Source organism: Ambystoma mexicanum, chromosome 11, assembly GCF_040938575.1.
Source record: "Ambystoma mexicanum isolate Mex_15411 chromosome 11, UKY_AmexF1_1, whole genome shotgun sequence".
In the NCBI taxonomy this organism is placed as follows: domain Eukaryota; kingdom Metazoa; phylum Chordata; class Amphibia; order Caudata; family Ambystomatidae; genus Ambystoma; species Ambystoma mexicanum.
The window spans coordinates 1,113,780,935-1,113,795,764 of record NC_090934.1 but is presented as its reverse complement, the minus strand read 5'-3'; the positions used below and the strand labels follow the sequence as shown (position 1 = coordinate 1,113,795,764).

Below are 14,830 nucleotides of genomic sequence, written 5' to 3'. Positions count from 1 at the left end.
TTTGCTGGGATGTCCATGTCCTATCCAATTGAATTGATGTTAAAGGTATACAGGACTAAAGCAAAAGGAATTGCATAATATGGTTTCAGGGGTATTGAAATGGGTCATTATTCAGAAGCAAGACAATGGATTTTTCAAGAATATATTGGGCTTTCAACTTCGGCACCAAATTGTCATGATCACTGCTTCCAAGGAGCCAGGACCAGCCCAACCTCCTTGGAAGCAGGCCCCTAACCCTAATCCTAGGCACCAGCCGGTCCCCACTGGGACCTTTTGGACCTTGTCCTGGCGCCGGTGGCACCAGGCTCATCAAAACCATCGGTCCCGGCACTGGAAGCGCCGGGCTCATAATATGTGTGAAGATGCTTGGGTGGACTTACCTGCAGCAGACCATGCTGCTTACTTACCAGCCACTTAGAAGTCCTCTGTGAACAGGAACTACTTTCTTACCTGGGTGGGGCAAGCTCCACTCCCTGGATACAGCACTGGAACTCTTCTGGAACTGGAACTCTTTTCTTACCTAGGCGGGGCCGTGGAGGAAGACGCCTCATCACTCCAAGGCTATTTAAACCACACCCGATAGATGAAACGTGCTTCGCGTTATTCTGCATCTGCAGCAGAATGTTCACCGAGTCTGTTCCAGCCTTTCTTCTTTCGATCCTGAACCTGCAAGAATTATACTTACCATTCCTGTATCCAGTCAACAGCAGCACCTGCAAAGACAAGAAACAACAGGTTAGCAAGGCAACCTTTACTCGCAGTGCTTACTCACCTGATCCATCGGCTGCGGCCTTTTCTTCACGCTGCACCTCCGCCTGTGAAGACAAAAGCATTGTTATTACTTACCGGCACTCCGCGCATTCCGGATTTCTTCACGCTGCATCGCCGCCTGTGAAGACAAAAGCATTGTTATTACTTACCGGCACTCCGCGGACTCCGGCGCTGCAAACTCCGGCGCTGCAACCCAACTTCTGAAAGACAAAAGAAGAGACATTAGACAGGTATTTACTTACGCCCATCGCGCTCGTCGCAATAGAACGCCTGCAAATACTCCGGCGTCTCTTCAGCACGAATTAAGCTGCAAGGGAAAAAGACAGTTAGAGTGCTTGCATTTACTTACGCATTTCCAGGTGCTCTCTCCATCTTCCATCTCAAGAGTCCTGCAAGACAAAAGGGAAAAGCATTATACAGAGTCCTGTTCAATATTAACGTGTCACGCACCTAAAGACTATAAAGACTAAAAAGGTGTCTGGAAACTCACCGCTCGTGCAGTTAACGACGGTAACGATCCTCTGAGTTCAAGAGGCGTATGTTTCACCAGTGAAGGAACTGGCAACCGCACCCTGCACCAGACGCAGATGGAGAGTCCAGCATTCACCTATCTAAGGTGAGCACGTTGACCTGGGGGCTCTACGGAGAAGCTAGGAAGAGAGAGAGAGAGAGGGACATTCAACAACCCAGGCCATTAACCCCCATATTCTTTCACCTGCAGAAACCTCACCCTACGAGTTCGACACACAGTGCGAAGAGGTTCGACCCCAGAAGCCAATCGAGTCCTGCACATCACTTTTCGAGTCACAGACACCTTCCTGCCAAGACCAGCGCCTCCGTGGGAATCAGGTGAGCGTTACACAAATTTCTGTAGTACATACAGAATTGGACAATCCATTTCTTGAGGATGAATTGCAAGCTGGATATATTCTACTTGGACTCAGAATATGGCAAAATAAAAAAGCATCCATACCTCAGTCTATTTTAATCTACATCACATTTTCCGATCATAATTCTTCCTCAAAACCATGGTAAAACCATATTCAAATAGTTGACCTATGGGATTAGGGCAAGCAATGTTTTAAATAATACTAAATGTATTTCCAATCAAGCACCTTGTGATTTTAAGTAAAGAATGCAACACATTATTTTTCAGATAGAGAATATAGATTAAGAAACACCTCTGAGATTTTGACGACATATCATCTTGATAAATATTTAACGTGGTCTAGATTTATCCATGAAAGGTCTCTTATCAACAGAGCTCAATTCAATGTCTTACCTTGAAGAGCGATCACAGACAACTGGTCAATACAATAATTTAGCTACTTAGAAATCTGAATTTTACACAATGTAGACCAGCTCAGCATTATATACACTTTTGGCTGAGAAAATTTTGGTAGCATGGACACTGTAGTCCTACCTTAGTGTAGCATTAAGAATCAGAAGTACTCTGTTGAAATCAATTTAGTATGTATGTATATTTTATGTATTTGTGTTTCAATCTTGTTTTATACTGTACCGTTTTATAGATTTTAAAAAAACAAAATCTGAACTAAACTTTATTGACTAACAGGATTTTCAAAAACGTTTTTTCTGGCGAATATGAACTCTACAGAAAAGCAGAGAAAAAAGATCAGAGGCATTGTAGCAGATGAACAGGTTCTTACCAGACTGGCATTCTCTTCCTGAGGCACACAAAAAATCTTCAATCTGGTCGTCCTCTGGTAATGGCCTACAGAAATGCAATTATGCACAAAATAAGTATTGCTCAAAAGTGGTGTGAAATATTCTTTTTTTCCAGTTCCTTTTTTATTGATTTTTAACATACATATAACCATTGTATTCATATGCTTCTTTCCAATAGTGTCTCAATCAATAAACAAGAATAGTGCATATAAAAATCTTCTTTTCCTTTATACACGCCTATCTTCCCCAATATCTATTGCACACCTCCAACAAACGTACCAAGGATTTTTAAATCACAGACTTATTTGCCATTATATATATACAGCATGTATTTTCTACAAAAAACAGTGTGAAAGAACATATCGAAATGGATAGAAAACACATTGGCCGGATTGTCTTTAGTTTCTTCTCATGGAGCATTTAAACTATTCATCGTGGCATTTCAAATAAGTACCCCCTGCCTGAGTCTCCTTTAGCTTTTTCATTCAATTTCATAGTGAATCTTTCTTAAAAAAGGTGGAATCCCACTTAATATTGTTATCGAACTTTGCAAAAAATGTGCCCACCTCTGTTGGTTTGGCATATATCCCAGAGAGAGTGAGTGAGAGAGAGTGTCAAATTATTCCCACATTGCATTTCCTCAAGTACTCCATTCAACTGCTGGGATAACCAGATTAAGAGGCTGTCCAACCGCAGCAAATTCTGGAGAGTAATAAATGCACCTCATCCTGCATATCCTTCAAAAGGTCTCTGAAATAATTCAGTTAAGTCCACATTTGCTTTATTGGACATAGGTCTTACAGCAATTGCACACATTACTCTTCACATGAATAATTCTGCATGGGTTCAGAATGGATCAGCCCCTGAAACCTCGCAAAGAAGGCTTCCGCTGTGGAACCGGAATGAGTCTTCTTAAATGATGTCTCCAGGAATCAACTGACACTAGCTACCATGAAGGCCATCCTTGCCACGGGTCAACAATGTGTAGTGGGAACCACATGGGAGGAATCAAGATGGTCATCCTCTTGTGTGTTGGAAACTCTACTGTGGGGACAAAAGGATCTCTGCCCAAAAATGCACTTGGCACCAATCCAAGCCTGGATTTGACAAGAATGGGTGTCAAAGACATCGAGGAAATGGCTGCGGCGGATGATTCCTGGGGGGCCCACCATTTTGGAAGCAGAGTTAAAAACTGCATCATAGCTTTGCCTCATGTGACATGTTTTAGCTGTTGACTTTGTAGCCTTTGTTTGGCTTTCCTGAGGATTTGACACTTATGTGGAATGCGTCATTGAGGAAAACCCTTTAGCCTGAAGAACAGGATCCTCAGTAATGCTGGTCTTTCTGGTTATCAGTGTGACCAGTAGTTTTTTTTGTCCCTCTGAGTGGGACCATTGAAGAGCACTGCAGTGAGTTTAGCACATTGATGTGGATCCTCAGACATGCCAGTAGATGTTTAAGGCCCTCGACAAGGACCCTCAGGTTTGAAAGTGGTAGCTTTATCCCCTGGATGGAGATCCTCCGGTTTGCCTTTGGCCCATGGACAGGGATCCTCAGTTTTTACCCCGGTAGCTTTAGCCCCTGTATGGGGAACCTTGGAGTGGACTTCAGTATACAGATTAGTCCCTTTGCCTGGGACCTAGGGAGGAACCCGTTGAAGTTAGGGCTTTTCGCTCCCCCCTCCTTAATCCAGAAGGACTCAGAAAGAAGTCTCCTTGTCAGGGAGCACCAAAAAGTAAATCACTTCCAGGTCAACAGTGCTTCTCTTCAATGAGCTGCATTAGATGAACCAGAGGAACGGTATTGAGGACTTCCTCCCACTGTTGCAATCTTCTCTTGAGTGCCAGCATGGAAAGAGCATTGCAATATTTATACATATAGTTGTTTATAGTTCACAGAACTTTGACAAGTTTAACATTATCTAAAACATTTACAACCATTACAATATTTACATGGGTAGATTCTATACAATTACTAATTTCATATATTCCATTAACAATATAACATTGCTATTGATAGAAAATATAAATAACATATATTTAAACATTCAGACATTAACATTCAATTTCTTAATCATCGACTTCACAATTGAATAAAATTTCATTTAGATAATAATTATCTGTTTCAAATCATTCTAAGAATCCTTAAACAGATTTCAAAGTCTTGTCATGTCGCATTCAAAACTTAGCACTGGATATTAGCCTAAAGTTTACAAACTCGATGAGCTGGGCATTTGTTGGGGTTGGGTAGGGCGGGGGGAGGGGACGGGGTGTGTGCAGTGGGGAGGAGTTGGGGTACTGGGAGGGGGGGAGTTGTTGAGGTTGGGAGGGGCAAGAGTCGGAAAACGAGCCATCAAAGGAAGCATTGGTGGGAAGGGTGGGAGGGGAGTACGTCGAATAGATGGCATCGGGTAATCTCAGAGTGGTGACCTGGAATGTGAGGGGCCTCAATAGTTACTTAAAACGTAATAAAGTGATGCTGTACCTAAAAAAGGATGCATATTGACATAGCACTGATACAGGAGACCCACTTCACCAAGGAGAAATTGGAGGTGGTTAGGAGAAAATGGAGGGGTAACGTCATAGGCGCCACATACTCGGCATGTGATCACATGGCTGGCACAACACACGTGCCTTTCCAGGTGTTCAGCTCGACGATAGACCCAGAGGGCAGAATGGTGGTGGTGGCGGGACTCTTAGAGAACAGAGAGGTGAGTATTCTAAATCTGTACGCCCCCAACCATGATACAGCGGCTTATTTCAGGTCCCTATAGAGTAAAATCAGCCCCCTGGTGGGAGGTGCCGTGGTGTGGGGAGGGGACTTTAATTGTACCCTGAATCCCAGAATAGACAGGTTGGATGACAAATTAGGGAAACCGGCGCCAGCGGCTAAAGTGCTGAGGACAATGTTGGAAGACCTCAGCCTATAAGATGTGTGGAGAAGGTTGCACCCAATGAGTAGGCAATATTCGCATTACGCAGCACCACATGACTTGCACACGAGGCTGCACTATGTGTTTGCTGATGCTGAGATAGTGGTAGAAATGGTGGGAGTGGAATACAAGGCCCGGGTACTATCCGACCACTCACCTTTGGTCGTAGAGTGGCGATATCAACCCCCCCAGGGCGCGTATCCCGACATGGAGGCTGAGGACTGAGGCTCTGCAGGATGCGGGAATCCGAGAGGACCTGAGTGAGGCCATCAAGGAATATTTTGAAATTAACACGGGCAGTGTACGCTCCGTGGGAACAGTATGGGAGGCATTTAAGGTGGTGGTTCGTGGGGTTGCTATATCGAAATCTAAAGGGCTCCAGGGGGGCATTGAACGGGAACTGCATGAAACAGAGAGAAAACTGGAGGGTCTTACACGAAACGAGGGGACCCCCCAAGAGAACAGTGCCAAGATAAAGGACCTACAGAAAGCTTGCAGTGAACTCTGCGATAGGTTATGTAAACTAAATTACAAGAAATATACGGAGAGGCTACATGCAGGTGGGGATAAGCCGGGTAGATTACTGGCCTGGTTGTACAAGAATGAGACCCCCCCCCGCTCGGTGATCAGAGAGGTCAGGGACGAAGAAGGTCTAATCTGCAATACTCAGGAAAGGGTAAATGAGGAGTTTCAGTATTATAGACAATTGTATGAGGACACAGGATAGGATATGAGTCAAGAGATACTGGAAACAATAGAGGATATAGGGCTGCCCACCCTGGATGACCTAGAACGTGCTGATTTGGACGCTCCCATCACCTCGGTCGAACTGGAGGTGGTGATCCAACATCTGCCCACAGGTAAAGCGCCCGGGTCGGACGGATTACCCAGTGAGTTTTATAAGACATATAAGCAGGAGCTACTGCAGCCGCTGCTCGCCATGTTTAACGAAGCCTATGAGCAAGGGTAATTGCCGATGTCCCTCTGCGAAGCAATGATCATTCCACTCTTAAAACCAGGCAAGCCGGCCTTGGAGTGCGGATCCTACAGGCCCTTGTCTATGCTCAATCAGGATAGTAAAATACTCACGGCAGTTCTAGCCAATAGGCTAAAAAGGGTAATTGGTAGGTTGATACACCCAGACCAAACGGGGTACGTCCCAGGCAGAAATATCACAGACAACCATAGGAGGCTGCATCATATCATTGATCACACCGAGGAAGACTTGGGAGAGCTGGCCATCGTGTCGCTGCACGCGGTTAAAGCCTTTGATTCAGTGCGGTGGCCATGGTGAAAGCGACCCTGAAAGGATATGGAATGGGACCAGGATATATCAGGTGGGTCCAGATATTATATAGCACCCCGATGGCGAGAGTTAAAACGGGAACCACAATTTCAGATAAATGGCAACTCAGCAGAGGGACCAGACAGGGATGCCCCTGGTCACACATGTTATACATTCTGGCATTAGAGCCGCTGGCAATAAGCCTGCGTCAACAATACAGGGAGGTGGGGATTCGCACAATAGGGGGCACACACCTGATATCACTGTATGCAGATGATATGCTCCTCTACTTGCGTCACCCGGAGGAGAACCTGCAATATGTGCTGGAGGTGATGGATCGTTATGCCACCCTCTCGGGCATATCGGTGAACCCCGGGAAGTCTAGCTTGTTCCCCTTAGGGAGGTACAAGAGTGTCCCGCAGGAAAGGTTACCCATCTTGCAAATACCCTGGCAGACTGTGACATTCCGGTATCTAGGCATAAACATATACCATAGGACAGAGACAGAGCACAAGCACAATACAGAGAAAGCGATCGAGGGAATAAAGAATAGCATGGCGTTTTGGTCCAGACTGCCCCTGGCCATGATGGGTAGAGCTGCCCTACTTAAAATGGTGGTTTTGCCCATACTCTTGCATTTTTTTGTGAATGTCCCATATTTGATTCCCAGGCGCTTTTTTGTGAGACTTCACGGCATGTGCAGGGGCTTCATATGGGGCAACTCCAGGAATAAAGTTGCCCAGTGGAAACTACAGAACACATATGACAAGGGAGGCATAAACCTGCCGAACTTTGAACTATATTATTTGGCGGGGCAGCTGTTGTTTGTGGTCAGGTGGTTGTCTGCGGAGGACTCGGCAGAAGCTAGGCTTTTGCAAGGTGACCCAGCACCATACTTTTTGAGAGAGACAATATGGCTGCCAAAAAAGGAAATGGTGGGGAAAGGGAGGCTATTGGAGCTGGGCTGGGAAGTCTGGCGCAGGACGTGGAGAACGGTGGGTGACCCAGATCCGCTCTCTCAGCAGGCCTCGCTGGTGGTGCTATGTGGGGAAGGCTCCCAGTTGTTCAAAGCAGTCTGCAGATCCTGGGAACCGGTAGGCTTGGCCACCCTCTGGGGTATATGGCAAGAAGGGAAGGCATTGGAATTTCAGAGGTTGCAGGTGGAGACAGGAGTGCACAGAGGCCAATATATTACTTATACCAGGCTCATGAAATGGGTAAGGGAGAGAAGGCCTGAGACGGTGTTGGCGGAAGACCCTGAATCCACCCTAGAAACGATGTACATTGTCTCCGAGGGTGGGCATGAAACTTCCAGGATATATGAGCTCCTGAGAGCGAGGGTAGGGAAGGAGCTGCTTCAACTGAGGCAGGACTGGGAGGAAGAAGTGGGAGAACCCATGACAGAGGGACAATGGGATAGAGCTCAGAGGTACCATAAAAGAGGTGTCCCGGAATGCGAGACTCCAGCAGATCCAGCTGTATGTCACTCATAGAGCTTATCTGACCCCCAGGAGAATAGCCAGGTTTGGAGGCTCGGATATACAGAAATGCCCCAGGTGTGGGGAGGTGGAGGCAGGGCTGCTGCACATGTTTTGGGCCAGTCCTGAGGTGCACAGATTCTGGGAAGAAATAAAGATCAAACTGGCTGGTGGGGGCGTGGTGCTTGACGTGGGGTCTGCTTGGGCATGTATGCTCGGTAATTTTCACAGGCCACGAAATCTTAAGCACATCAGTAAGATGAAGGACCTGGCCTATATCCTGGCTAAGCGCAGGATAGCAATGTGCTGGAAGGCGGCCCATAGGCCTAAGATGGAGGCATGGTGGGCGGACCTCTTGAGATGGGCGGAAGCAGAAACTGTGGTATGGTCTGAAGCTGTCACTAAGGGGGAAGAGGAGGAAGTGGGCTCCCTGTTAGCCTGGAAGCAACTGGTGACCTTAATGGCAAACCCCCACCAGGTCAATCATGAAACAGAAGACTCAGACGAGTAGACAAGCACCGAGATTCCTGAAAATGCCCATGTAGATGGCACGGATGAGACGGCTTAAGTTTGTGGGGAGGGTGAGGGGAGGACGGAGAATAACACTGTATAATGTGATGTTTTGATATTGATTATGAACGTCCTAAAAGGTTGTAATGTTTGGTGCGTTTGTTTGAAATAATTAAAAATAATAATAATTGTTTAAAAAAAAGTTTACAAACTCGATACCTAATGCATAACAGAACAATGTAACACAGATATAGGAGTCACTCTTTTCACAATGTAATACTCCAATTTAGTTCAGCCACTGACCATACCCTATATATAGAGCAATATGTAAAGAATTCGAAGATGAATTCAGACAAAATTGCCAAAAATGTACTGTTGCTATTGTAGAATGTCGATATACATATCAATCGTACAAACATTGATATACTGTTTCAAGTTTTGACACACAGTAAGACTATGTCAGACTGTTTCAAGATTATCTTGTATATTACATATCCGACATTGGCGTTGAATATCATTTAGTTTCCACTGTGTGCCATAAGTGGCTCTTACTGGTAATTGGCTGATTCTAATAAGTCTAAATGTACCTACAGCTGGACTAGGACAACGAATCAGGTATATTTGGGGTTTAAGATATGTGTAAACTATACCGTCAATGTATTTCATGTGGTGAAGATCACTCATATACTCAACATTTTGGACACAGTTTTACTGAAGTATTTTTTAAAAAGCTATTTTTATGCCCTTAAAATGACCGCATGGAGGGCGATCTATTGCCCAATTTAGTACAGTAAAAATATAACAACATTTAGCATCATACAGATTAAGTTTCTTCTTATTTTGCATCTGAATAATATCGTTCCCTATTATGCAAAGTATGGGACTCACCGGATGACAGAGCTTTCAATACAAAGAGACCTGGTTGTTGTAATATTATACCTGTTAATGTCAGACCCAGATCAGTACGTATATACTGAATCGGGCACGTAGGTGGTAGACATAAAACAGTACGCCAAAAATAACCTTCGATCACATTAAGCGAGGCTAAGCTTTTGATAGTTATTGCTTCCAAACCATAAGATACCACAGGAATAAACCATTGAGTGTAAAGCATCACAATTCCGCTCAGGGAGTAACCTGCATATTGGAGAACAAAACTACAAACCAGCATAGCTATCTGTTTGGCTCGTTGGATTTGTCCTAGCTATTAGAGAATCATAATCACTATTACAATCAATTTCTACCACAAGATATTTATAAGAGGTTGTATACTCAACAGATCCCCAGTTAAGGGTCACTGTAGGTCTGTTCACTTTTTTTAGTTGAAAACAGCATGATTTTGTTTTTTTTTTTATACTGATGTTCATAAGATGTTCATTAGTGAAGCATCCTAATTCTTCAAGCAGTAATTTCATTCCTATAAACGTGTGGTCAACTATGACCAAATCATCAACATATAATAGTGCTGTTATCTTGGTCCGATTAAATCGCACTGGACAGTTTGCACAATTTTCCAGATGTCTAATCAGTTGAGCTACGTACAGATTAAACAAGAGTGCCGTAAGCATACATCCTTGCTTTACACCCTTGTTAATCTTAATAGGATCCGATAGCCGCGCTTCATTATCTAGCCTTATACGGGCTACAGTGCTAGTGTGTAGTTTTATTATGATGTCTGGTAGCAACTGAGGACATTTCAATTCCTTCAAGATTTTCCCAGAGCTGACCACGATTCACCTTGTCAAAGGGTGAACTAAAGTCTATGAAAGTGACAGACAGATGGATTAGGACATTGTTTTGCACGAGTGGCAATAGTATCAAGAATTTGTATATTATGAGTGGTGCTACAACCTGAACAGAAACCAGACTGCAAGGGATGTAATAAGTAATTAGCATCAACCCAACCCTGAAGACAATCAAGAACAATGGCTGTAAATACTTTGCTTGTGGTATCTAGAATGGATAGAATTCTGTAGTTGCTAGGTAGTAATCTCGATCCAGCCTTATACACAGGTATGAGGATAGATGTTAATCATGAAGATGGAATGGTTCTTTCAGAACATACTTTTTTCTCTCTCTCTCTCTCTCTCTCTCTCTCTCTCTCTCTCTCTCTCTCTATATATATATATATTTTTTTTTTTTTTTACACAGAATTTATAGAATATAAGCCCATTTTATGGGGTCATATTTGATCACCATGGATGCAAGGCCATTGGGGTTAGGTGCTGTGGAATTTTTGAGTTTGGTAATTTTCATTATATCGCTTTTCGTGAATTACAATGGCCATTCATCTACTTTAATATTAGGTCTATATTCAAGAGCCTCGTGATACATGGCATTCTCAAGGTAGTTAGTTCATATGTCCTCACCCATAGCATTTAGAGGTTGTGGACAAGAGGTACCTCTTACCTTATTTAACAAGTTCAGAATCAATCGAATGTCACCATCTTTCAAAATGCCAATCATTTCCTGCCATTTTTGATTTGTAGCTTCTGATTGGCGGCGTTTACACCATCCTCTATATTTGTTATTTAATGCTTTCTTTAATTGCATATACGTGAGATGAGGTAGAGATTTTTTAAAATCTTTCGTAGATCACTACGATGAGCATGTTTTGCAAACAAAGTGATAGTCATACTTTCTATAACCTTTTTTTCCACTAGCAATAAACGGAGTACCCCGAACAGTAGCCAGTGCTTTTCTTAATTAACTTTTCAATCTCTTCGCTCTTCATTCAAGTGAACAGTGGATTTTGGGTTAGCAACCAACTGTGCAAATCTTTTATTCATTTTCCTACTCTTCGGGATACTCCATTTTATTTTCACCCCACAGTTGGTCACTTTAATATTAATAGGACCTTTATCGCACACTACTTGCAGGCTTAAGTTCAGTGATACATATATAAGTGAATGGTCACTGTAGGGTAATTGAACCACTTCGAAGACATTCACTAAATCCAGAGCGGACATATTACCACATATATAATCAAGCATGGCAATTTTGCTTCCTAGTTTCCATGTGCATTTCCCTGGGGCATCACTGCTGGTACGTCCATTTAATGACCACATCTCCCATCCTTTCATAAAATGTAACCACATTTTACCTTTAACATACACTGATGTTTAACCATCACATTGGATACACCAATTTTGTCAAATGTAACTTTCATCGTAGATGTTCCACATCATGCATTTAGGTCTCCTCCAAGCATTACCTCATCGTTACCCTCTTTAAGCAACCATTCAGCTAAAACAGGTTCAATAGGGTCATGTATTTCACTAGTTAAATCTATCGTACGGGAGTCCTATATACTGATGATTAATAGATTAGGTGCATTTGAAATGTTTTTGGCTCTAGCTTGATTTATTAAGACATTATCCAGTGCAACAGATTTCAATGGAATTTGGTTAGCATGGAACCCATGAGAGCATTGCAAGAAAAGCACAAACTCCACCGATGGTCAAGACTGAGGCACTCTTGGCATAAGTTGTGGGCATCCACCACCGCATAGTGATGCCAGAAGAATACACCAAATGCAAACCCTTTTTGCTCCATCATAGGCAGAGGTACAAGGCAGACCGTGGGAACCAGGCAGGAGGAAAAAATCTAATGGGACTAGACAAAGACAAAAAAAAAACCTGCAGGTGCTAACGCATCCAATCCAGACCGCAGAGAAAAGTACTTAAGGCGAGACTCGGGTCAAGATGTAAAAATAATGCCTTTTAATTTCCCAACACATCTAGGATGAAGGCCTCTCTGATGAAAAGCAAGAGCAGCAGGGTTCCTGACATATGAAAAAACTCTGGCCTAGGTGTAATCAGGTATGGAGGTTTCAAGTCATGTAAAACAGGACCGAACATCTCACATTGTTAAAGGCAATCTGCTTCTGGAGATGTGAAAACATATACTGTAAAAGGAATTAAAAAGGTTCCTTGGGCAACAAAAATTGAGAAAACAAAATGTATGAATGTTTCAATTTTTTCCTGGCTCTCACATCACTAGACCCAAACATCTCCCTGTACACCCAAACAATGTCCTTTACAGTTCAAATTATTTGCTAGCTTCGATAAAAACAGGCATGATATTTAGCATTACGATAACGCTAACAATGGCTAAGTGAAGCAGAACCTTAGGAACAGATCTTGGAATTAACCCAAATATTTCTTGAGGACTGCAGCCAACAAAAATTTAGTCCCTCAGATTAGACAGGCAGCAGGTCCCATACAACGGATCTCCTTGCAGTCACAATTCTTGTTTGATATCCTTGTGCTGCCATAGGTCAGGGGTCTATGACCTTTGGTTCTCCAGAAACAGCATAGTCAATAATGAGGGATCATGGGAATAGTATTCCAAAACATACAGCGTCTCACAGGCTGCAGACCCCTTCCAGACCCCTGCCAATGGCTCATGTAATTTAACTATCAATTTCAATTTTATTAAAGGCTGATGATACCAAGATAAACATCCAACAGAAAACAAAAGTTAGGAAGTCAAACTGATGAAAAAGAACAAGAAAATCATCTGAATTAAATAGAACTTTAGATAGAAAGAACATTTCTTAAAATGTTAGGACGGCATGCAGACAATACAAAAATAAATATGAATTCAATAGAATTTTGGGTGGAAAGAAACTGGCAGAATGAAAATCATTGCGATAAGCGACACTGGGGTTGAGCGGATCCTCTACTAGTGCTGCACAACCCTTTATTATGTGCATCTCACCACAATGCACTCAAACAATGTGGTTGGTGACAAATGTAATTACATCACACAATGTATTTCATAATGTTTTGAATTGCTTAGGTTAACGGATCAAAAGACTCAAAAGGGAACTTTGTTTTTTTTGTTAAGATGGATTTCTAAAGTCAGCCCTGGGCGTAGGACTTAAGGAGGCCACCTTAATTATGATGAATAGGGACGACACAGAGGTTAGCCGAAACCCAATCTATGTGGAACAGCTGTAAAGGATTAATCTCAGAAGACGGCATCTTATTTTAACAAAAAAAAATGATTACCTGGGAAAGTCTTCATCTTGCCACTCCTCTTTAAGCTCTACTCCTTCCATCCTTAATCTGGCTTCTGTGGTAGCCACAGACTCCTGACGTTCCAGGGATCCGGAAGATTTCTCTTGGCTGTAGAAATGGTGCGACAATTAAGGCAATGTGCCAACATTTTGATAACGAACACTTAAAAACACAAACAATTACATGGTCTTATATTCAAAACATGATGAACAGATTTTCAAACATGTTGTCCATAATAAGGAACACCTGCTGTATCAAAATCATTAAATATTTTGTTATACAATAAAGCTTGTAATCAATTACACAATCATTGCTGTGTGCCAAATTCCCTCTTTGGCATACAAATATTGTGAAAAGTATTGGCAAATAAAAACTTTAGAGCAATTCTCTCGTTGAGTCAATGTATTGGTTTCAACAACAAGAAAAAAGGATTATGGTAATTTGCAAGTAACGATTCATTGTGTAAAATACTGATCACTGAATACACCCTATTCATATTTGAATAATTATGGTTAAAATCTTTTTACAACAGAAATAAGCATTAATAAAATACTAGATGACACGTCACCCCTGTTTCTGGCAAACATGCTTATTCAAGGTTGTTTGCAGGTTTGAGTCAAAACAATAGTACCCATACTGTATTGAAAACAAACGAGTTAGATGTTACAAAAAGAAAGTGGGATTAAAAGAATAGGGGAAATAAAACAGAAGATATAAATTAGTATGGTAGGATGTCATACCAGATGATTAAGTTACTTACCATAGTTCACATTCTGTTTTGAGAACATACATTTTGGTAACTATTAAATTATAATGTATTCCTATTTTGATCATTGTAAACAAAGCTTACATAGGTCCTGTTTTCAAAAAATGTTATTTACATTTTAAAAATGCAACGAGAGGCAGCAAATACCATTACATCAACAAACGAGATCACATATGCTACCCCCATCCCTCCCATAACTCCACTCACCCAACCCCCATAATATGCAACTAACACTTCATGGCCCTTACACCTCCCCAAGTACTAAATGTATGATACCTGAGCACACACCCACTAAAACCCACAATAAACTAAAAGCTACATGAAAAAGGAAGGGAGATTGGACTAAAGTCAGCCCAAAACATCCCCCACAACTGC

The 14,830-nt window shown here is 42.4% G+C and overlaps 1 protein-coding gene across 7 annotated transcripts in view; it reads right to left on the bottom strand.

Moving 5' to 3' along the window:
* BNIP2 (BCL2 interacting protein 2) overlaps positions 1-14,830 on the bottom strand; it is a 646,636-nt gene that overhangs the window by 448,930 nt on the left and 182,876 nt on the right. For all 7 annotated transcript variants that reach the window (XM_069624423.1, XM_069624425.1, XM_069624427.1 and 4 more), the window contains 2 exons: positions 13,681-13,797; positions 2,442-2,506 (listed from right to left, as the gene is read on the bottom strand). In XM_069624423.1, the coding sequence (XP_069480524.1) occupies positions 2,442-2,506; positions 13,681-13,797 (182 nt within the window). The remainder of the gene's footprint in view (positions 1-2,441; positions 2,507-13,680; positions 13,798-14,830) is intronic.